A 24496-nucleotide genomic window follows, 5' to 3' on the forward strand; every position below is an offset into this window, starting at 1 on the left:
GTTCTCACGACGATTCTGTGAGGCAGATTTTATTATCCCTATTTTACAGATGAACCTAAATTCCAATAAAGGGAGCATTCCCTTTTGATGGGGAAATGGTAGCTGGTCTTTATCTAGCAGTTAGGGGAAATGACGCGATCGCATGTCTTTCTGGGGACTTGCGGGGAGACGGAGACAAGGAAAGGTCTGTACATCTAGGACTTTTTGTGAAGACCGTCTGAGAAAGAGAAGGCAGTCGGAGGGTTTGGGACTTCAATTTTAAAAAATGTGGAGTCCCCCGTTCTCCTCCAATTCTTCTGTTTCACAAGAGACTGTGAGTCTCATTTAGGATCTGTGGGGGCTTCGAGTAATGAACTCCTTAGTAATCAATCGGTAATTCATTAGTAATCATTCCCTTAATGATGGATATGATGAGAGATTTCATAATTAAAGTTCACATACTTTTATTGGGGAATTGGGTTGTGGGGTGATATTTAGATGAAGATAAAATTAGAAAATACGTAGACTATCAAAATGATGTAACAGGAAGGCCTTTTAAAAGCTAACATTTTCCAGGTACCCTAAAATTGCTAAGAACTTTGTCCACATCTGTTGACACTCCCAGAGCTCTCTCTAACCCTTGAGAAGAGGGAGGCTGTGGTGAACTTCTCCAGGAATCTCTGCACACACCCCCAGCTATCTGTCCCGCTCTGCTCTTTCATCTTGCAGTCCTGATCCTAGATCCTTTTGGTGGACATTACTTGTGTTCACTAATATCTGGTGTTCCTTTCTTTCTGGGCATATGAAAGACTACACTTCCCAGCAACCTCTGCAGTTAGGTGGGGCCATGTGATTAGTTCTGGCCAATGAGATGTGAGAGGAAATGGCAAGTCTCTGACTGGCTGAGACAGTGAAAAGTCCATGCCTACCGATCGTTCTTCTCCAGCTGCAGAAAATGAACAAGCCCCAGGTTCCATCCAGATGGCACAGCTATGGGATGGCAAAGCAGTCACTGGCCTGTGTCCCTGAGCAACTGTATAAAGCAGTCCTCTGACAGCCCATGTCAGTTATGTAATGTGAGGAGCAAGAAATAAACTCCTAAGCCACTGAGATTTGGGGGTTGTTTGTTCCTGCAGCATAACGGAGCAATGCAGCCGATCCTGAGTGGCATAGCCCTCTCCCTTGGGCCCCTTCCCTGCCTCTGCCTGGCTCCTCTGAATTGCCATCTTCCTTTAGATGAGCCATATGATTCCCAGACCTACTTGTGACCACGACCCCTCAAATCCGGTTTCACAACCAACAATCAGCCTTGTTCCTCTCGGTGGCAGATCTGGCTGCTTAATCACGACCTCAGGATGGGACATTTGGGTACACTGGGAAGCTGGGTTTACTTTTCAATGGCAACTCCACTACTGAAGTGAATTTGATGTAATTAACATACCAATTCAAAAATCCTTCTCAAGCTTCAGATGGAGTTTGAGTCACAAGTAGCTCAGAAGCAGAAAGTCTTTTGTAGTGTAATATATAACACAGTCAATGAATTAGAGAGTGCCTACAATCTATTAATAGTAAGTTACCCCACGGATTTGAAAACCCATCATATGCAATGGCACACAGAAACACACTGTCTATTGTGAGAATAGCCTTCGGAATCTCTAATGAGAGGGTCTTAGGGGAGAAGAGGCATTTTTCTATCATGTTCGTGGCAGTACATATTTAGTTTTTTTCATATGCATTGTCCCCTGTCAAGGAGACAAGCTGCTATATTACTCACAGGATTATGGCTAAAAGGAAAATGCAAAATTCTAAAAATAGAGTGTGGCTTTTAAAGGTTGTTCTTTGCATGGTTTGCCTCTAGATGCACTGGAAGATCAGGCATCAGAAGGGCTAAAATGCCACCTTCTCTATTCCCATGAGCAGAATCAGACTCACATCTCTTGAATCAGCACTGTAAGGAGGCAGCAGAGGGCCCTTGATTACTTCAAAGCCAGGCTAGTGTTTCCATTAGGCCTTTTTGTGTGGGAGCGGCATAAAAAGGTGGGGTCCAGACATGTGAGAACAGGAGGGTCAGTACTGGCACCCCACCCTCAACTCTAAATCCTTGAGGCGTGGCCTCATTTCTTTCTAGGCTTCTTTCAGCTTGAGCCGGATGGAGGCAATCTAATTCAATACCCCTGTTTTATAGATGGGAAGACAGAGACCTAAAGAAAGGAAAGAAATTACGCAATGCCACATAGCTAGTAAGGGACAGAGCTGGGACTATTGCTATTTCTCCCACTCAGTGCTCCCTTGGTAGTTCATGATTTCTCCCCATGTTTGGGAGGTGTTGGTACCCCAAATCATGCTGAACACAGCCCCAGATGTGGTTATCATTTCAGACATAATCAGGAAACTCTTCGATAGCTACTATTTATAGAAGGAACTTTAACTGTGATTTAAAATACAAATAATTGAAAAAGTAAATATGGCCATTACGGTAAAAACAGTTTTAGCTTTCACAACTGGGAGGTAAGCTGAGGCAGTAATCACTGCAGGAAGTAGCAGTGAGTTATGAGCACCTGCTGTATACATGGCTCCACAGCAGAAGCACCTGTGGACAGAGATCCAGAGGCGGGACAGGCTGATCCCAGCACAGTTCGGTGAAGAATCTGGTCCCTAACTTGGCAGCACGGAGTGGTGGGAAGGGCTGTGTCTTTGGAATCACAGAGCCTGAGTTCGCATTCTAGACCCACCTCCTGGGTATACCACTTTGGGCTTACGTTCTGGCAGCCTAAACTTCCAGCCGCGCTTGCAATGTGGGACTATAGCATCATCTATCTCGGAGGATTGCTCCACTCCTGATGCTGGAGCCAAGATCCCTATTGGCTTTTTAATCTTGGCAGTATGGAGCAGTGGATAGGGCCCTATTTCCTGTCAAAAGGAATATGAGAAGAGCCATTTCCTAAACCTTTGGGGACGAGGACAGCTAAGGAGTGGCTCTCAATCTCTACTCGCACTCTGTATGAAGAAGATTCAATTACGCTATTTGATTCATCAATATCTCAATATTCAGCACTGATTAACTTAAGGGGCAGAAGACAATTTTCCCCTTGGTCTCAAGAGAGGGAAATCATACACGGCAGGAGCAATGGCACTTGACATTAATTAAAGGAGGGACTCATTTTTCCGGTGGAACGAAGTTTCTCTTTTAAGGGTTCCAAGAGAATGGGCTCTTTTGCTCCAGGTGGAATGTGCAATTGGAATCGAATGCAAACCAGGTAGTGAGCCCGAAGCAGCAAACCTACTAGGCCGGGGCCTTCTCAGATGAGTCACGTGATAGCTTCATTTTGCTTCATGGCAGGAATAATGTTTGACACGGCAGCACATCCCAGCACACACGTGCATACAGATGTCATGTTGCCAACACGCCCTCCCTTGTGCACACACCTGCACACGTATGGATTCTTGGTTTATCTTGCAATGGATAAAGTGTTATAAAGCAGCTCTTTCGAACTGTGAGTGGCTGGATTTCAAGGCTGCAGAGAAAAGTGGTGAACGAGAATTCTGGAACCATCGTCAGAAGGGATTGCTGCAACGCCTTTCCGGAAGCAGCATCCCTCCGCGGCCACCACCACGAGCTGTTTGGAGATCTGCGGCTCTGGCCTTGCTCTTCGGCCACCCGCCTGGCAAGCCCGCTCTCTCTGGTCTCAGCTCTCCTGGTTTCTAGTGAGTTATTTTCATCCTCGGTTCTTGGAGGTGCTGGCTTTGGGAGAGCTGGGTGGACATCGGCTCGCGGGCCAGGCCAGAAAGTGCCCCTGCACAAGGACCTTCTCTAGGAACAGGCCTATCGATTTCCTCAGACACAGGACCAGACAGAATGGCAGTGCAGCATGTAAAACCTGCCACCACTCGAATGCCTGTCTGTGGGTTGAGAAGTGGATTATATCCCTACAAATATGGCGATAACTAAATAAAACGTCCAGGGAGTGGGATTGCCTACTCCCTGGGCCACGAGGGGAAAGGATGAGTCGAGCTGACTTCTTTCATTTATTTTTTGTTTTGTTTTGTTTTCTGCCTGGGCCACTTTTCCTATTTCTTGGTCAGGTGAAGAATGAGGCTGCGGGAGATTTCGTAGAGTTTCTGGTCTCTCTGGTCAACAGTAGCCTTTAGCTCTCCATTCTCGCGCCATGGATTGCTGGGTCTGGACAGTTCGTTCCGAGCTCACGAGGGAATTTTCACCAGGTAGAAAACGGAAGTCTACGGCCATGCCACCCTGAACAAGCCCGATCCTGTCTGATCTTGGGAGCTAAGCAGAGTTGGGCCTGGTTAGTACTTGGATGGGAGACCACCTAGGAAGACCAGGTGCTGTAGGTGGAAAAAATAAAACAATAAGGGATTGTAACTGACAAGGTCCTTGCAATCTGTGAGGTCAACCAAGGGTTGCCTCACCTAAAAAAGAAAGAAAGAAAGAAAGATGAAAGCACTGGTGTGTGTTTTTCGTAAAGCTAATTTAATTTAGCAGAAGGGACTGTCCTTTATTCCAAGATTAGGTCTTTCATGCCGTTTTTTAACGATCAAAAGTCCTTTTTTGTAAAGGAATGGATTATGATATCAATTTTTGGTTATATTTTAGTTTTAATAATAAGTTCGTACTTATTGGTGAAGGCTACATTTGGAGAATCACTGTGAAGAGTGTAGCGGTTCTCCCTCGGGTGCATCGGAATCGCCCGAGGATCTGAGACAGAGTCGGCTGGTTCCCATCCCCAGAGTTTCTGGTTCAGCAAGTCTGAGAGTGGGGCCTGAGAATTTGCATTTCTAGTAAGTTCCCAGGCAATGCTGCTGCTGATGGTACAAGAACCCTACTCTGAGAACCGCTGGTCCAGCTTGCCCATGGCCGGATGTGGGACGCTTCCCGAGAGCTGAAGGGAGGTTCTCCATTACAGGCAGAGGCCCGGGACACCCCCACTGCAGGCATTCCCCCCCGCCCCGTTAATTACCAACACCAGTAATAAGTGCTGGGGAGGCCGTGCTCTCAGGAAGGGGAATGAGGTTGCTCCCTGAACTAAATGACACGACAAAGCCCAGACTGTCCCCTTTCTAAGCTGGAGGAAGAGACAATGTTCCAGGCTGTCTGCCTGATACGTCAGCACAGAGTCTGAATGTGTCAGGAATTTTCCACTTGTGGTTTATTTTTCGCCTTTGATGGCCATGAGCTTCAAGGAAGGCAGTCCAGATTTGACTTCCACGGGCCCCGAGGCGACAAGAGGATAAGGACACCCTCTGGGACACACTTATATGACTCACTGCAGGGTCGATGGGACGTTCAAAGGTTCTTTAAAAGTGTCTGTGTTTTCTCAATCTTTTTCACTCCTTTGTTCATTTCTCTACCTGGCGTCTCCTCCGAGGCTGTGTCCACTTGATCTCATTTCTCTTTCAAATTAATTCAGCAACACCGTATGTTTTCATATTTCTATAGTACTTTGTTTAATTTGCGCACTTAAGACCATCTAAAAAAACCTGAAACCTGGTTTGGTCTTGGGCTAAAATAATTTTCAAAATATACACATTAAAACAGATATCGTACAGAGATAGCAAATACACATAAATAAGATGTATTCAGGGAATCTAGAAAACAATAAACCGTAAAACATCAGAAATTTCCTAAGTGTCTAAGTTACTTCTTTGAAATAAGTTAGCCACATTTGGAAGTGCCATTAGCTCTGTGTTATAATTATGGGATATACTAAACTATAATAAAGCCATATGGGAGGGATCGACAAATGATTGCTGTGACATTATTTTGGGTCATCAGAAAAAGACAATCGACCGAATCAGTTTTATATTGTTTTTACTCCTCGAAACAGCACCTGGATAGGTAATGCAAAAGTGGATATTTGAACCCCATTTTACATCTTTCAGGAAAGATATTCCTTTTATGCCCTTGCCTGTTCAGTCCCAAACCCCAAATCCATTAAGGTCCCGTGCTCAATGAGAACGCCGAGGCCAGGACTTACAACAAGATGACATATGTCCAGTGGGTCTATTTAGTTAGGTCAATAGCTTTTCTGCACGATCTTTAGGGATGAGGAAACAGCCCAACCCAAACTCCAGCCTTCGACACGGGAGAGCCACTTACGCTTGTCCTGCAGTGACTCGTGGGGCACTTCTCCCTGAGGACTCTCTTCCAAGTCTCCATAGTGCAGGACCTTGTGGTTTGGTGACAGCCGACAATACCAAAACTTGTCTAAGGGAAAAATCACAGATTTATGAGGTAAATGATTCTGATTTCCAAAAATATTGACATCCTTATTTCGTAATAGTATCGCCTGGGAGAGCAAGCAGATCATCTGATTTTAAGTCTTCGGAAAGGAACGGATTCTAGAGCGCTGAGCAGGAAGCCCTGTTTTGATTTTGATAGTTAGCGCCTGTCCTGCTTAATAAGACATCTGAGAACCACTGGGAAAGGTATCAAGTACTTCACGTACAACAGCAGCAGGCGCTGGTTCCCAGAAGGTTACTTGATCAGTTTCTATAGTGACTATGAGAATGATTCCTTATCCACGTAGGCCTGACAAAAGCCGGGAGGGAGACGTGGAAAAAACAGCTTTCTCGGAACTTTTCTGCTCCCACTTTCCTCTCTGAGATTTTAAGGCTGTTGAAATAATTGTGTGACTTCTTAGTTGGCAGCCAAACCTCCCACTCCCGACGCTATTACACACAAATTAATCAATGAATGATCAGGACATTGGCAATACACACAGAGGCTGGAATTCACGAGGAAATAATCTCAATGATTCAGAGATTTATTCAAAGAATGAGGATATTCACCATCATTTCCTCCCTAATTCCTAGAGTTTGGGTCTCTAACTAGGCAAAGCCAGAGCCTGCGGATTACAGATAACTTCCTCAACTTGACCACCTCTGTCCCTCAAACATAGTAAAAATTTTGAATAAGCCTGTGAGGTAGGAAGAAGGAGGTAAAGAGTGCTTTTTATAGATAAGGCACTTAAATTGTGACAGCCATCTTTGTGCAGCTCTCAAGGCTGTGTGCTTACACGCTGCCTCCTCTAGGAAGCCCTCTTTGATTACTGCTGCAGAATGGACTCTCCCCATCCGCTTATCTGCTCCAGCATCTTCTTTGACTACTGGGGCCCACAGGTTAAGCACCTTAGTATTTCCCACCATCTGTCACATACCCTAGGTAAGCAACATGCCCTAATGGGTGCGCTGTAAATGATTACTGATGCAAGAAGGTCTCCAGGGTACTCATTAGCCCTGTCAGCGTGGAAGAGCCAAGGACCTCTGGTGACAGCCACTATCTTCATAACTGCACTGCTCCCATCCCTTGGCATAATGCCTGCCATCTAGAAGTTGCTCAGTTGGTGGTGGCTAAATCGATGAATGAAGATCCAAGGGGACTTGGTCAAAATGCTTAAGGCAAAAACCTCTAAGACCTGTAACCCCTTTGTGCAATTATGGGGTTGGCAGACCTAGTGGCCTTGGTCAAGTCATCTCGTTATGTGTCTACAAACACAAATTATTTCGAAACCACTCTGACTAAAATAGTCTCCATAATATTTCAAGAAAAGTATTTTTCTGTATAAAACGGCCTTTGCTGCAAGACCATGGTTTAACTATAATTTCTTTAATGGAAAAGAAAGTTTTAAAAATGGAAGTAAAAGACACGCGGTGAACAAAGAAAACGCCTAAGTTCGATCCACAAAAGCAAACGCCTTTGCGATTCCTGTCTTCCTCGCCTATAAATAGGGTTTGCAAATTCCTGAGGGGAGGCAGAATATGGCGATCCATTTATTTAAAAGAATCTGAGCTCTGGTAGAAAATTTTGAGAGGAAAGAAGAAGTTATTTGATGGCTAGAAAAACATCTGGAATCGCTAAATTTTCAAAAGTATGTTGTATAGATACTCCCAACACAGGCTATCTTTCTGGGAGAGCATTTCAAAGGGAGAAAATAAAGTTACTCCCTGAATAATTCACAGCCATTTCAATTAGGCAAATGTGTAATCATCAGTTTTCCATAAAGAGAACACATGTGGGAATTTGGCCTGAAACTCGGAGTAGGGATTGTGGACTGCTAAGGAAAAGCCTGTGCTTTGACTGTTATCAACGGTGCTCATGGGGCTTGGCACGACAAGCTGTGGAGGTTTCTTCTGCTCAGAAGGACCTTTCATCTTGTCTAAATGGCCTGTGATGACCATTTAGAGCTGGAGAAATTTGCTCTAAAGCTTTCCTTCCCCTGCTACCCCTGAAGTGGGATTTTTGACTAAGTGATGGGCAGAAGGATGACAGAATGCCAGGGAGGAAGTGAGCGAGCTGCGACGCTTGGACACGCTGGTCTCATTTTAAGTAACGTCTTAGCCTGTTCTCTCTAGGAACTCCTCACTTCTCAGGCTAGGGTAAGCTCTAGGGGTTGGTGGTGGTAACCGGGAGCCCACGGGCCAATGTGGTGCGATCGAAGATGATCAATCATCCTCAGCATATTTGGGGAAACATTAAGACATTTAAATGGTACAAACAGATACAGTGTGGAGCAAAGCGCACAACATACTCAGCTGTAAGACGTCAAGAATTTGTCTCCATACACTTTTAAGGTAAATTTATTTATCCAATGACTATTTGCAGAGTGCATACGACGCACAGAGCACTCTAGGTGTAGCAAAAAATCGTTAGAATGATAGGCAAACCCGAGAGACGAAGCCCAGAAGCATAAGACGCCGCTCCCTCGGGTCTTGGTGGCAGCTACGAGGAAGAGGGCAGAACACAGTTTCTCAGGTCTAAGAAGCAGGGACAGGGGCTCAGCAACGCTGCCTGTTCCCAGGAAAAGCAGGAATGGAGACGGACTCTTGTGAAACCTATTCTTACATCCAGAAACCGTTAGAGAACAGTGGCTATTTAGTAGGTTCCAGGAGGCAAAAGAACTCTCTTCCTTGCAAAGTCGCCATTGATGATCGTTTAAAAGAAACAGGAAAGGCTACCCAGAGCCCTGCCATAACAACACCTGGCAGACGCTGACAGCATTTCCTCCTGCCAGAGGCTTACGTCCTCTGCAGTTTTAGAACGCCGCCCTCTTCCAGTTTGCCTCCTACCTCTGCCTGACTCTTCTGTTATCCTATGTAAGTTCCTCTTTCTCTTTCTAGTAGTCAGTGGCAGACAGCAAAAGACCTGTGCATCACAGATGTAAGCGGTGTGTTCTGCTCATCCTCGTCAAATAGGAAGTCTCAAATGGATGACAAAGTATCATAAAAGGAGCTGAACAGACTTGGGAAGGTTGTTTTGACTCATGAGTATCAAATGCTGGCTACTCAGTACCTTCTGCAGAATAAAGGCTGGAGTCCTCACTTGGTGATATCTGTCTTGAAGGCGGAGCTGCTCTAAAGAAGGTCAGAGCCGCCAGCTCTGACCAGCATGACTCACCGACTTGTTGGGTGAGACAGTTTCAGTCAGCCACCAAGCGGTAGCTTGATTTGCAGTTTCTTTTATGGTAAGAAAAATGCGTATTTTCTTTTCGAAACCCAGCATGATGTTGCTAGTTCCTCAGTCCCTCTGGGCAATGAATGAGTGGATTGTGTCACTAAAAGTAATTAGCAAGAAGCAGTGAGAACATCATCAAAGATTGTTTACTAGCATTTAAAGAGAAAACAGCAGTCAACATGGAGGCCTTCCAGTCAGTGACGACTGTTAGTTCTTTAATAGCCATTTCTCCATCCCCCAAACTCAGAAATCGAAAATATGGAGACAACTTTATGCTTCTTGGTCTCTCTGTCTCTGTCTCTGTCTCTGTCTCTGTCTCTCTCTCTGTGTGTGTGCATGCCCGCCCGTGCGTGTGTGTGTGAAGGATCATAGAAAAACACTGGTTTCAAAATTCACAGGACTGGTAAAAATGTCTCCAGGGCTGATTAAAGCTATTCCCAATGTCACATAGATCATTATGGAGGTAATAACCACCAGTAACTGTAACCCTTGCAGCAATGTTTGATAGAACTTTATGCAATGCTGTAAATACTCTGTGTGTGTTCTATCCAATATATGAAATCAAGTTTTAAATTTTCTTTCATTTTAATGAACTTAAATAGCCATCGGTAGCTTTAGTAAACAGAGTAGCTTCTTGCCTGTCTCCATCATCTAGGCTGGAGACAGGTTTGGGGATGGCCCGCAGGGCTTTAGGGGAGAAGGACGAGCTGAAAAGGCATCACCGTCACTGAGTGGGACATGCTGGGCAGTGCAGTGCAGTGGCACAGGGCACAGCAAGGACCGAGCCCTGGTCAGCTCTGGATGGAGTCAGGGGCACGGCTTGGTCTCGGGTGCGAAGCCCACACAGGGTTGGGAGCTGGCTGCTGGTGGGAGGCCTTTACCACCAGCTTATACGAGTAAAAATTTACCAAAGTAAATTCTTAGGGCACTTCTACTAGGATTTCAGATTTTTTTGTAGGTTAGGTGAAAATGTGTAACATCTTCAATGTGTTCAGAAGGTCTGCTTCCTGCCTAGGGTCGACCCTTCCCAAGTCACAAAGCACGAGGGACTCCAGCAATATTTGTAAAGGGAAATGTCATCTTCAGGTGATGAGATACATTTCTCTGTTGGCCCAGTAAAGGAAGACACACAACTGCAGGCACGACGGCCTTTCAAATCGTCCTCGCTTTGCTGGATTCTCTTCAGAATGTGTCCTGTGTTTTGATTGAGAATATTCTGCCTCGCTGGAGACTGGTTTCTCTTCTCGCAGCAGAAGATGACTCCAGAACCCTCGAATCTTTTCAAAGATGATTTGGCCTGACCAGTGCTTTGGAGTCACACAGACTTGGGTTACACAGTTGGCCTTGACATATCAGCTATGGAGTTCTGGCCAAATTCTAAATCCCTTAGGGATCTCTATTCTTCATTTGTTGAGTACGCTAATACTTATACGAGTAAAAGATATATAAAGTATCCATCATGCACTGTCAAATACCAGCGTCTTCTGTCCTTCTGGTCAACGGTGACCCTTCTCATCCACACCACTTGTCCCCCCCACCTTTTGAGAACAATAATTATCTGTCATTTTGATTTACTGGAAAGTGCCTTTTTCTGAAAATGTGCTGACTTTTTTCTTCCTTTGAAAATAAGCACTTATTTATACCTGCCTTTTTGTAAAAATGAATTATGATAAGTTTTAATTAAATATTAAAAGAAAATTTTGATCAAGGATACAAGAAGAAACAACCTGCTCCCCCAAAGGGTTCATATAGTTACTTTGCCTGAATGTACTGTCTGGCTCAAGTGCAAGGTCAACAAGCAGGTGTCAGCTTGCCTGCAGTTTCCCTTAAAGCAAAGCCTGGCCCTCACACAGACAACCTCTGGGGCTTCATCTGAACTCCTTCCTGGGAAGCCCCGGGGAGACGGAAGCGAGGCAATCTCATGGTGAAGGACCGTGAACGAAATCCTACATACCCCGAGGTGGCTGCAGAATGCAGCGAAGCAGGTGTGTGACAACCATTGTCACTCTACCATCTATGTTTAAAAATATTCTGAGGAACTCCAAGCTAAAATGAATGCTAAATATCATTCATAAATGTCTGACAGTGCGCTGAGCACTCTACTAAGTGCTATAGATGCAAGATTTTATTACCCCTTACAACTGCCTGGAGTAGGAACTGATATCGTCCTCATTGACAGATGACGAAATAGAAGCACAGAGAGATCTAGCAGGTTGCCCAAGGCTACCCAGCTAGCGGGGAGGGAGCCAGGGACTTGAACGTGGCTTGATGTGTCTCACAGGATTTACCGCCTTCCGGTTCTAATGTGGTCAGGATTCCCAGAAACCCAGATTTGTAAATGTCTACATCACGTTATCCAAGTAGCATCGTTGCAAATGAGGCAAGTGAAATGATGGGCAAGTGTCAGCTCGGGAGCCTTCTAGACAAACGCGGCATAAAGGATGCCACGTCTGCTCCTCTACTCGCCAGGTCTGTGGGATGAGCGGCTCTTCCACGTTTTCCCCTAGAAAATTCATAAATCTACTCATTTCTGTCTGACTCATTGTTGGACAAGTCTAAAGGTGTGTGGCCAGGGTCCTTTGTGGGTGTGCTTGCTCCTTAATCTGTGATGGCACCTGGCTATTCTCATCTGAGGTCTCATGGACAGGTGTATCTTTCTCACAGGGATTAAAATAGTCTTCTGTCGTGTCCTCATTAATCTGTGTAAATCTGAATGAAATGTTTTGATGGGGTGATAGGAAACCAATTTCAGCGCAGTCTGCTTTGAATCCCTATTTTTAAGCACACGGAGCTAGTCACCAGATTTTAAATCCCTTTAGCAAACACCCAAAGCCTTCCTTTCTGCACTTGGAAGGATGATTTTATATTAAACACAGATGGTCATGCTCCCTAGGGAGCTCATTAATAAATTTATCATCTAGATCCTAATTTTTTTTGTTGTTCATTAGATAATTCATTTTTAGAAAACTGGAAAAAATGGCAGACAAGGCACTAACATTTCTTTAGCAAAAACCCTAATTATTACACCTAGAAGCAGGATTTTTCTAGTAGAACCTACCCCTTTCAGCCTAGAAAAAGGAATCTCATGGTGAAGAAGACTAGAAGGGTCAACTGATTTCTCTGTACTTGGTTCCGAGGGTTCTAGCTGGGCATCGGCAGAGGCATTGGGCGGTGGCATGTGTGTTTGCCAGCTTTCCCCTCCCCCTCCACTCCTGCGCCCTTTGCCCAATGTCAAGTAAATAAAAATTTTATTACTCACTTTAGAGGGGCAACGGATCCTGAATACTGATTTTTCCAAAGGTAATGAAAAGATCAGGGCATGCAACTGACTTTCCGGCTAATTAAGCTAACGGATCATCTTGTCTTATTCTCCCCCTTAATAGATGAGAAACTGTGGCCTTGAGAGGCCACCTGTCCTGCCTAAAGACACCCAGGTGGTTACTTATGGAGCTGACAAGCCTAGAACCAAGTCTACCCACTCCGAGCTCAGCGCTCTTTTCCTCGGTAATAGGAGCGACCCTTTGTCGTTGCTTTCTGAGTTACGTTTGCAACCACCTTTCTTCCTCGCAATAACTTCAGGAGACTGGCATTGTTGTCCCCATGTCAGATGGGGAACTGCCCAAAGTCACACAGCTGGGGACTGGGAGAGGCAGGACCGCACCCACTTCATCTGGCTCCAGGGCTCTCTGAGCCCACACTGGCTTCTTGGAACCACATTTACTCTGGCTAAGACGCCCCTGCCACGGAGGCCATGAGAGAGGAGCGGGTGAACTTGTCCTTCAGAGGCTGAACGGGGCGAAGACTTCCCTCTGCCACCGCTCTTCCTAACGTGAGCCTTCTCAGTCCCGAAGGCGACTTTTATCATTCTGCCCGTTGCCCTCTCGGGAGGCCCAGCTTGAAGTTCATTGTCATGGCTTCTCATCCTCTGGAAACAAAGTACATTTTCATTCCTCAAGGATGTTCTGCCTTTGGAAATTTCATAATGTGATTTTTAATGGTAAGATTTAAAATATTTTGAATGTCTTCAATATTCAGCACAAAGCTGTTAAAAAGTAAATGGCCAGGGGGATGGGCTCGGCATAAACACGAAATGGAGTTTGTCATTAGTGGGTGAGCACTGAGTCTGAGCAGGGCGTCCCTCAGGTTTCAAAAATACCTGCCGGAATTTATTCTGGGCCGTAGCTGAGGTTCGTTCTCGGTATAGGTGCTGATGCTTGTGCTTGTTCCTGGCTCTTCCACAATCTCTTCACCTCTCCCCAAACCTTATTTTTTTCAGTATTATTTCTGACTGTTTGTTTCTAGGACAGTTTGATATGAGTACTTTGACTCTGCAATCAGCAGCATGTCAAAAAAGCAAGAAGGAAATCAAGGGACTTTACTTGCCTGGCTAAGAAACAGCCGGAAATGTTTGCCGCCTTCTGGAACTAGTCTAACGGCACCCATTTCGGCTTGCTATTTTGGGATTAGGAGTTAGAGACACAATTCTGAAATTTGCCTTGCAGGATTACGAAAATGGATAATATTCTACCTTGGTTCACTGTTACTTATAACTCCAGAGAAAATAATTGTGACCTGGCAGAGAATCAGTAGGAGGATTTGCAAAAAAGGGCCATCTATGTTCAAAGTTCCAAGACCAATTCCAACAGTGGGTGTCAGCTCGCCTGATAGCAGGTTGAGTCCTTAAAAGTAAGGGCCATAGGGCAGCTGGAGGGTCCTGGCTCGTCTTGACTTTGGGCAAGTTACTCAATACCTCATCTGTGAACTGGTTTCCTTATCTGCGAACCAGGTATAATCCCAGGAGCTCCTTCTTGGGTTATCAAGAGGATGAAATGCATTAACATAAGTTAAATGACAGCCTGACACGTGGTAAACTCTCAAGACACCTAGCTGTTGTTGCACTATTATCAGCAAACTCATGGCACTAAATGACCCAGGATGGCTCTTCTGGTAATTCAGGACTTTGATGCCACCTGGGTATGCATGGGGGATCGGGACTCACTTGGATTGCCATTCCTGTCCCGAGCACAGTGCCGCATGGCCTGCCCTTAACCCATACCCAGGCCCTTGCGGCTCCCCATGGGGCAGGCTGCTGCTCAAAGCAGCTGGGTTTGGAGGGTCCCCGGGCACAATACCTTGCCTCCGCCGGCAGTTGAGTTTCCTAAAGCAGGTCCCCTCCACAAGGCGGTTCAGCCGCTGCTGTTTGATCAGCTCCAAGATTTCTGGCTGAATCTTCTCCTTTAGTTCCCTGAAGAAGGATAAACACATTGTCTGTGGCAGGGCCTTGGGAACAGTGCCGGGCTGAGAGCTCATCACATGCGGATGGGGCAGGGAGTGCAAGCGGCATCCTTCATGGCCATCCCAATACCTCCCAAGTCGGGAGGATTCTTCAGAGAATCCTCTATTCAGGATCAGGGGACAGGCTCATCTGTTACAGTAACACTACAGATTCTCTGACATTTACACAATACCCACAAAAGCACTAGCCACTTCTGTGATGTTTTTCTAGGCCAAAGTGTCCCAGAGAATTTCTTCTCTTGTTTTACAAAGCCCCAGATACAAACTTATGCAATAATTCACCCTGCTCTGCCACGATAATAAACCTCTGGTCACGTTTTCTTCCCTACGGCAGGTAAACTCCAAGACGGCATTTGTGATCTCATCAAACAGGAATATTGGCCAACCACACGATTACTATTCTACGGCAAACGCTCTATCCTGGGCGAACCACACAGCCACATCTTGCTTTCAATTCTGTCACTTACAAATGGGAACAATGCATTGTCCCAGATTCTAGCCCATAGAGATGGGGATAATGATGGGATAAATTAAGGATTATTTGCATGTTGTCTCAAGCTAACACATAATGTAATTTAGTTTTAGATGCACTGTGCTGTAAAGATATCATGATAGAGTGTAATGGTTTTTAAATCTTTTAATCGCAGAGATATTTTTATCACGTGAAATTTTATGTAGCACCCTAGCATCTGAGTCCAGTCAAGCTAGAGTTGGTGTAGACAAAGCTGGATGGGGAGACCCAGAGCCAGGCCCTCAGAGCAGGGCTCGAAGTGTCGGGAAGACTAGAGTGTCAATCCAGGCTCTTCCCACGGTGAGCCTCTCAGGTAGCCCCTCCAAGTCTCAGTTTGCTCATCTGTAAAATGGGGATGGGAATCTTCGCTGAGAAATGCTGTGGCCCCCTACGCAGACAGTGTGGGTGCACGTGCTCTCTCAGCGCTGGGCGGGAGGGCAAGGGAGTATCGAGTTTGCTTCGATAATATTCTCCAAGCACCTCACAGGCCCAGCTTCCATGGTTGTGAAGGCTCACGCGTTCGTAAGTGTCTAAGAGCCAGGTAGCATAGTCTGCTCATTCGACACCCCCTCCCACTCCCCACCTCCACAAATCCCCAGCTTTTGGAAATAGGTATTAATATCATCATCCCCCACCTTACGGATGGGGAAACAGCTCACAGAGGTTAAACATAGACAGACTAAGTCTTCCTTGTGCAAACTGCTTCTGTTTACACGTGAAGGAAAAAAAAAAAGAATAAAAAAGTTGCATAAAGGCATCTGGCCATCTAACAGGGTATTCTAGTACCGCCCGAATAAGTATTTTAGGCTTAGATGGCCTCAAACTCCTGTCATTTGATACCGTATCACAAGGCATCCGACGGAGACTCAGCCCTCCTGGCATAGCCTCGTGCTTTGAGATTTCAGACCCCTGCAACTACTTATTATCGGTATTCGGCTCCTGTTAAGAAAGATGCATCCATTCCAGCTTTGATGAACCTTGCTCTGAATGCAGAAGAACGTGGGGATTTGCCAGGGCAGTCACCTGGGACACTAAATCGCTGCTCCTGACTCCTGAGCTAGGGGCGACAGAGCAGACAGGAAGAGATGGAGAAATCACTGGAGAAAGAGTTAGGTAACATCCTCGAATCTCAGGTTTTGATGTATCTTTAAATAATGGTTTTACTAGGCTATTAAAATGGAGATGAAGACGCAGAGATAAGGACCAAATGGAGGAAATAAATGTACTATAATCTTATCGATCATGTTTATCATCTGTTTCTTCCCACTAAAATATAATCACAAGTGAGGGTGAGAATTGTGTCTGTTCTCTTCACTGCCGAATCACCAACCCATATATAGCACAGTCCCTGGAACGTGGCAGGCATTTTTCAAGTGCACTGAACACTGAAAATTGTATAACTGACCAGACGGTCCTCCTGGCAGTGGCTGTGAGAAGGCCACGAGCAAAGCTTGTGGCCATTGTTTAGTGAGAATGCAGATTTGCAGGAGAGCGTCATTTCTTGCTCTATTTGTTTTTACTTTTTCTTTCTCTCTTATTTTTACTGTGCTTTCTGAGATAAGGCTCGGCATATACGGATACATTCAGAGTGTCACTTTTTCCATTTACATATTAATGATGTGATGACTTGTTAAATTCTAGTTATTGGCTAATAATAAGAATGACCATTTCTCTGAGTGGATATCATGTGCCAGGCACATGCTAAGTGCTTTTCATGTACGACTCCGTTGAATCTTTATGACGACCCAATGATGTGCACGCTTTTATCACCTTCATGTATAGATGTGAGGGAAGCGGGCTTAGCATGGGTTACATAACGTGCCTAAAATGCCGCATTGCTAAGTGGTGGCCCGTGACGTGAGCCCAGGTCTGTGAGCTCAGCAGGTCTAGATTTCCATCCACACTTTGCTACTCTGCTTCACTGGTGTGTGTCCTCACGTTGCCCCTTCCCCCAACCCCCCGTTGTGTTCAATGACCTGTTTTTGGACTAGTCAAGCTTTTTATATCCATTAACTCAGATTAATTGTGTGAATGGGCTTATCTTGCCTGCAAAGTCACGCGAAATAGAAAATAACAAATACTTCCTCTCTGAAATCATTAGTCAAGAGCTAAGAAACAAAACGAAGTTTCTTCAACCCACTGAATATATATTCCTCCAAGTATCTGCTTACAGGGAATTTGCATTTTTCTTCTCAGGAAACATAAACGTTTTACAAAAACGGGAAGCATGCCCCAAGGGGTCTTCGTGGCGCTGAGGTTTGCCACTGTGCTGCACATGGCAGGCACAAAGGCAGCCAGGCGAGAGGTGGGGGTGGGGGGAATCAAGAAGCAGGCTGCAATCAAGCCTCAGCCAAGTCATTGTCACAGTCTGCAAAATGAAAAGCTTGACTTGGATGACCTTAAAGGTGCTTTCAGCTCTAAAATTCTAATATCTATCCCAATCCTTCAGCTTGGGTGATATGCTTCTCCTGTATGCTCTTATGACAACCCACTCACCTATGCTTCCTCTAGCCGAGCACCAAGCTGATAGCCTAGTAACCCCTCCAACCCTAGCTGGAGAGCCTGGGATGGTGGGGACCAAGCCTCTCTGGTTCTCTACCTGTTCCCAGCACCCTGGACAGGGCCTGGAAGGCAGGAGTTACTCAACACACTGTTACATATATGAAGAACGGAAAGCAATCATACATGACCTGTGTTTTTTTCCTTTGTTGACCTGGGTTTATCCTGTAATCCATTTTGGCAGCATTTAGACTTTATCCAGCCCAATGATGACTTCCTGGCTGGTAGCTCATTCTAACAAGCAAAATATCACTGGAGAAGAAGCCAGAGGCTGGCTGCTGCCTGCCCATTTCAGAGGCTGGGGCAGTGATGAGGCTGTGCATGGTAGTGCATGGCCTCCCCACTTAAATGCTGTCACTTCTGACAAGTCTTTAGTACTTTACCGCCACTATGCCAAGAACCTTGACTGCTTCTCAGTCCCATTGCCACATGACGATGCCAAAGTTATAAACAAGCAGGAGGGTGCCTTTCCATTTGCATTGCTTCTCTTTATACCATAACTGTAAAGATAAGAGCTCCTTGTAATAAAGGGACAAGAAACTTCAGAATGCCACAGGCAGATCCCTGGGAAGTGGAGATACGGAGCTAAAGCAGGAGCAATTGCTCACACCCGACAGGCAGTTAACGTTCTTACTTGGGACAAAGTCACGGTCAAACATTAATTCGGAATTAGTTGGCTTTAACTGAAGTGGTTCCTTAAGTTTCCCATTAGGTTTTAAGAACTGTTGTCAAGGCATAGTAAAGCCACCTTGCGTGTACCTGTCTGCTGACACAGACGTTGTAAAATCCAGTGTTTCAGCACTGCAGGCCCAGGAAGGGGGCGAGGTACCACGGTCCCTCCTTGCAAATGAGAAACCGTCTCTCTGAGGAGTCGGTCATTTAGCCGAAGTGCTTCCCGTTTGGTACTTCTGGATGTTGCCTCCCAGCTGAGGACCAAGGCAGAACTCCGGGGGGGCATCCTGTAAAGCTGGCTGGTGCTCAGCGCGGGGGTGACTTAGATTTTCAAGGACGCAAACCAAGGACCCTCAGGAAGCACTTCTCGTTCCTGCTGCCTAACTCTCCCCTCCCCCCAACCAAAGTCTGTAGTTCTGCTCTGCGGTTTCTAAAGGTGCTTCTTAAGGCTTGAAAACAAAAACAAAGTAGATGTCATAGCTTGGCTGCGTCCTTCTCAGACCCGTGCCCCTTTTTAAACCTCGTCTCTGTCTTGCACTTGGCAAAGGAACTCTGGTAGGGCAGATGAAGCATCAGCCAGGGGATTAGCGGGCTGGACATGGAGTCTTGCTTCCTCAGCTTGTGAACGAGGTCCCTCCCTCTGTCGACTACACTGCGGTCCTTGAAGGGGGACAGGACCTGCTTATCTCACACGGATGTGAGAAAGCGAAATAGCCTAAGGAGGTGCTTAGCAAATTGCCAGACATTAAAAATGTCAAACATGTAAGAGCAAGAAACAGAAAGAGCGGCGTAAAGAAAAAGAATCAGAGAGAGAGAGACAGACAGACAGACAGACGGACAGATGGACAGGCAGAGAGGTTTAAGCTGGGTTTCACAATGCCACCTCGGTTGTCAGCTGGCTTCATACACAAGTGCAGAAGAAGCCGTGTCCAGTGGGATGAGACACTTTCCTTACGCCCCACCCTTTCCCCCTATTTCTTTCTCTATAAATTATAAGAGTAGCAAAACCGACCTGGCTTAGAAAAGGGCGAGGGAAGATAAACAGGCCAGTTCTAAGAAAAGAAGCAAACGAAATAGTCTTCATGTCTGAGGTTCAGAACATCTTTAAGATGGAGATACATGAAATCATGCAATGGTTGCTAGTGGCATTTGATGCAAAGTCCTACAAAAGGAGGCCTCGGCGTCTCTGCCTTTGGCCGGTAGGGTGACAGTCACAAGAGCACCACGAGTGCCATGACACAGAGCAGAGACCGCGGGGCCACTTCCTGGGTTAGATCCTTCTGCTGGCACCTGTCCTTAAGTCCCCCTTAGCCCACCCTGCCCAGCCTTCCTCAAGGAGCTGCTGAGACTTCATGAACCGAATTGAGATCTTTTGGAATGTCTTTCATTGGTTGGTTTTCATAAAGAGCTCACAATAGCCCAGCTGTGTGATTGGCTGTCACTCTAGAAATGGTGGGTCAGAGCCTTTGAAGAGATAAGGGTTGGGGGGTAGGGACTTACATAATCGGGCGAGACTGGAAATCTTCCTGGTTCATCCTCTCAGACTGGCGGATTTTCAAGATCTCGGTGTAGCTCAGGTTCTGCAGTTTGCTCTTGAACTGGTCCAGGGAGCTAGGCTTGGTTGTGAGAGCTCTCATAACCTGCTCCTTCACCACCTGCATTACCTGTAGGTTAAAGGAAGACCGTGATTCTCTGGGGTTGACCTTGCCCATTCAGAAAAGCCTTCTCGAATGGACGGCTCCCTGTCTCCGTGACCATGAACCCTGTGTACGCAATCTCAGAGCAAACCTTGAGCATGCTTTTCCAAAGAGTACACTACCATTATGCACATCTTCCATTTTCTTCTGTACCGTTGGAACCCTAAGGGAGGAGACGGGCTGACTAACATGGAATGGGGAGTGGAGAGGCTTGGGGTGGGAGGCTTCACTGGCTCTGTGGATTATGTGACGGCTGCCGAACCAACACTGTAGACAATGCAAACTTGAAAATGAAAGAAGTCCAAGCAACAGCTAGAAGTCTGCGTACGCATTATTTTTTTCCAGGAGAAAATCACTGAGACGTAATAACCATGGAAGTTTGGTTGGCACCGGTTCAAATGAATATGAACTGACATCCACGCTCACCCCTCCCGGATGCTTCCCCCACAGAATTAAGGCCTGAGTGTTCACACGAATGATGCATTTGGAAATGCACACATGGTAGTGCCTCCTTGAGACAGGCGCTAAAAAAAAATAGGTCTATTAAATTAGAAAGGACATACCCCGTTGGAAGCCTCAAGACAAAAGAAGGATCTGGTAATTGGCTACCTCAGGACAGATCCAGCCCACAAGGAGGTAATTAACCATGGCCTCTATTAATGTGGTTTCATCTTCAACAGGATATATATTGTAGAAAAGACCAGAAAACACACAGAGGCATCCAGGAGACCTGCTGGCTCTTTATTTTTTTTCCCTTCCGCTACAGATAAAAACAACTGTTATCATCAACAAGGTATCTACTATGTGCCAGTACTACCTAGGCACTCTATATATGCTCCCTCTGCTAATCCACTCAAACTTATAAGGCAGATATTATTATTGTTCCATTTTCACGCGAAGAAGTGAGGCATCTAAAGAAACATTAAAAACCAGTTCGAAATCGTACCGCTGGGTGGTAGGTGGCTGAGCTGGGATTAAACCTAGGATTGTAGGCACTCTTCTGCCCATGCCACCATTCTTGGTGGAGGGGGGGCGGTGCTTAATAATTTAAAAATAAGAGAAAAATCACAACCGCACCTAAACTATATGCTGGATTCTGTGCCAGGTGCTTTACTGTTCATCACCTCATTTAATCCTCCCTCCGTTACAGTAGAGCAGGTGTTATTACCACTGAGAGAGAGAACGATTGAAGACTTGTCCAAGGTCACACATACCTAGTTGAATTCTGGGATGCAATAGCCCAGTATGGAGGATATGGCATATACCTGATGTGAACGGCCCTGGGGTACCGTTTACCCTCTGCCACAGATGGACAGGCAGAGAGGTTTAAGATGGATGTGATCCCAGGACACTCCTCACGGCTTCTAATTAGTTTTCCATTCAATAATCCATGTATGGTAGGTACTCAGTAATTGCTCACTGACCAGTCCCACCGAGATGCCATTTTCATGAAATGTTACTGTAATAGAGGTAACAATTTTACAGCATGGAAAAGACTGTGGCAAACCAGAACTTTCAAATCTGCCCGATTGCTGGGTGATGGGAAATGCTAGGCAGCTAAAATGTCCTCCGAACGCTTGACAGCTCCTTGTGCTGGCTGAGTCTGTTGAACGGCACTGCCCCTCGCTCATGGCGCAGGCTGCTAAGCTCTCTGCTCAGGTTTCTTTTTCCAGTGCACATCTCTCTTATCCACCTAAGGACCTGTCTAGTGCTCCCCAGGGGCCTAGAGGACATTGGGGGGCAGAATGAGAAAGTTAATAGTCCTTGGCAGGGACATTAAACTGACCGTCAGGAAAACCTGAGAGGTGCCGATTAGGCCTCAGGGGAACCCCCAGGCCAACGAGGCCTCTAACTCAGGGATGCCAGGTGTCTGACTCTTTAGCCATCTGCACACCCACTGCTTGCAGTGCCCCCGTGCCCCCAGGAATCCCAGGTCAACCGAAAATGCTAAACTGAGGGAGAGATGAGTTACAGGTGTCTACGAGAAAAACAAATTCATTTCCAAGCGATATCGGCCCTCGTCTTTCCTTCACTGCTTCTGACTTTTAGGAACTCAAAGCCACAGTAACACCATCCTCTGCAAGGTAACGTATTGCATTTTTTGTAGGGCTTTCTGGGAGGTGACATCACAAAAAAGGAATCTAACGGCAGAAATCTCAGGAAACTGCAGAAGGAAGCTTGAGGGATGACAGATCTATGTCATTCAGTCACGGATCTGCTTTATCCAGTAGGAACCGCGGTTCGCAGAGAACCTGTGCGCCACGCCTGCTTCGTGGAGCGGTTGCTGGTGTCAGTGGTGGTGGAAAGGCAACTGTCCTCCAGAGCCCTGGCCCAAGGGAGTTTCTAGGCCCATGGCTGGGTCTCCCCTCCAGTCTCACTCAGCTGGTTATCGGCTTACCATCAATCAGACTGCATTGATAGACGCTAGTAACAAAAAGTTCCTTGAGAAGCATTATTTGTGAAGTCAACACAGCAAACATTACTTAGTACTTATCATGAGTCTACACTGGGTGAGTCACTAGGAATTCAAAGATTAATAAGGTATAGACGGCCCCTGCCTGCCGGGAACCAACGGTCTAATAAGAGCTAGACGTAGGCAAAGATCATTACAACAGAAGCCTGGATGCGACAGAGCCGGACTGGTGGGCTTCGCTGGCAGGCGGGGAGGCATTTCAGAGGAGAAGACATCGTATGGGTTTTACAGAAAGAATGGGTGTCCAATGGTGTGGAAACAGATGAATAATTTGGACACTTCCACATATTAGCCACTTTGAGCCTGGGTTGCCTCTGAATTAGAACCAGCTACGTAATCATTGCTTCATGCTTCTAGAAAAATCACAGAAAGAAACTTCCAGTTGACCTTCCACCTAATCTGCTTCTTTTTTTTTTTTTTTTTTACTCAGGTAAAATGCTAAATGTGGGGTGCTTAACACATCTCGAAATCGTGACCTCCTTATACTGTGCGGTGTAAACGGTGTTTGAATTTGGCCAAGGTTGACTTGTGACACCTTGCTGCTTCCTGTGAGGGGACACCATAGGAGCTGCCCGTTTCCCATGCAGAGAAACTCAGAGTTCAGCCAAGATCATTATCAGCCCTAATGTCATTGGACCTGCTGGAGCGAGGTAGGACATATAAGAGAGATAAAGATACAGCTACTAGAATGTCAAAAATGAAAGAGCGATTTTTAAATAGATTCAGGTTAAAGTTGAAAGAGTTTCAGAGATAGTTCCATGTCCCTCCTTTTATAGATGAAGAAACAGAAAACAGAAGCTCAGAGGGTCAGCTGATTCCCTGTTTCATGCGTTTCCTTAAGAGGCTGTCACAGAAATGATCATCGCCAGACCGCATCTGACTAGATACAACGATCTCACCACCAAGTGGGCAAGTGATCTCAACCGACTGACCAGAATCCTTCCCCAGACGTTTCTGACTTGACGTGAGCTGAAGCCTGCTGTCTTCCCCTCAGACTGAGAACCGTGCGAGAGTCCTTTAACATGCAGGCGAGTAGAAGATAATGAGACCGCTGCCAATAGAATCACACAGATGCAGAGAAGAGTGTGTGTAACAGTGTTAATGGGATTCTTACCACTTGCGGCCAAAAGTCCACGCAAATGCATACGAGGAAGGCCAGGAGGAGCACAAGCTCGTGAAACTGAGGTCGCCCCGATCCAGGAGAAGTAGGAGAAAGAAGCTGGACAGGAGCAGTAAAGCAACTTCAGTAAGAAATAACTTTAAAAAATTATCTTCATTATGTGCTCATGGCTGTACCTTTCCATGGAAGTGATGATAATCCCTTATGGAGCTGCTACTTATATCTCATGCTTAAAATCCACTGTTGGGGCTTCATTCCTGTAGCTTAAGACGTTGATCGCTGCTAGATGAAAGAACCCATAAGCGGAACGATCTTTAAATGACTCACAATCACTTATACCTCAGTTTGAAGAATATATCGACTGTCTCCCATGAGTAGGTTGCTAGGACAACGAGGGAGATGCCATGAGGGCACCTGGCCCCAGGGAAAAGGATGCAGGTGGTGCCTCTACAGCATAGAACAGAGGGTCAGTAGGGCCACAGACCGGCTTCTCCTACTTCACTTCACAGTTTTGCTTGGCACTGGCCCCAAGAAGTTCTCTTGTCACTCCGTGTACCAAGGAAAATGACTCCAGTGAAAGATGTCATCAATTTTTTAAAGAAGACAAATAGTTATATAAGTCGAACATTCCTCATTTTTTTGCAAAGCATTTTCTACAAGAGCTACGATTAATGGCATTCGGTCTGTTAAGGCCCCATTTGTGCAATTAAATCAAGACACT

At 45.9% G+C, this 24496-nt stretch overlaps 1 protein-coding gene and 1 pseudogene across 1 annotated transcript in view; one reads left to right on the forward strand and one right to left on the reverse strand.

The window, feature by feature from the left end:
* ELMO1 (engulfment and cell motility 1) overlaps positions 1-24496 on the reverse strand; it is a 495575-nt gene that overhangs the window by 19424 nt on the left and 451655 nt on the right. Inside the window, exons 17-19 of the mRNA XM_011362520.2 lie at positions 19986-20149; positions 14581-14693; positions 6095-6202 (exon numbers count right to left, since the gene is read on the reverse strand). Coding sequence (XP_011360822.1) covers positions 6095-6202; positions 14581-14693; positions 19986-20149 — 385 coding nt within the window. The remainder of the gene's footprint in view (positions 1-6094; positions 6203-14580; positions 14694-19985; positions 20150-24496) is intronic.
* Positions 4214-4332, forward strand: LOC111741270 (annotated as a pseudogene).

The sequence above is a fragment of the Pteropus vampyrus genome, unplaced genomic scaffold, assembly GCF_000151845.1.
Source record: "Pteropus vampyrus isolate Shadow unplaced genomic scaffold, Pvam_2.0 Scaffold75, whole genome shotgun sequence".
NCBI lineage: Eukaryota > Metazoa > Chordata > Mammalia > Chiroptera > Pteropodidae > Pteropus > Pteropus vampyrus.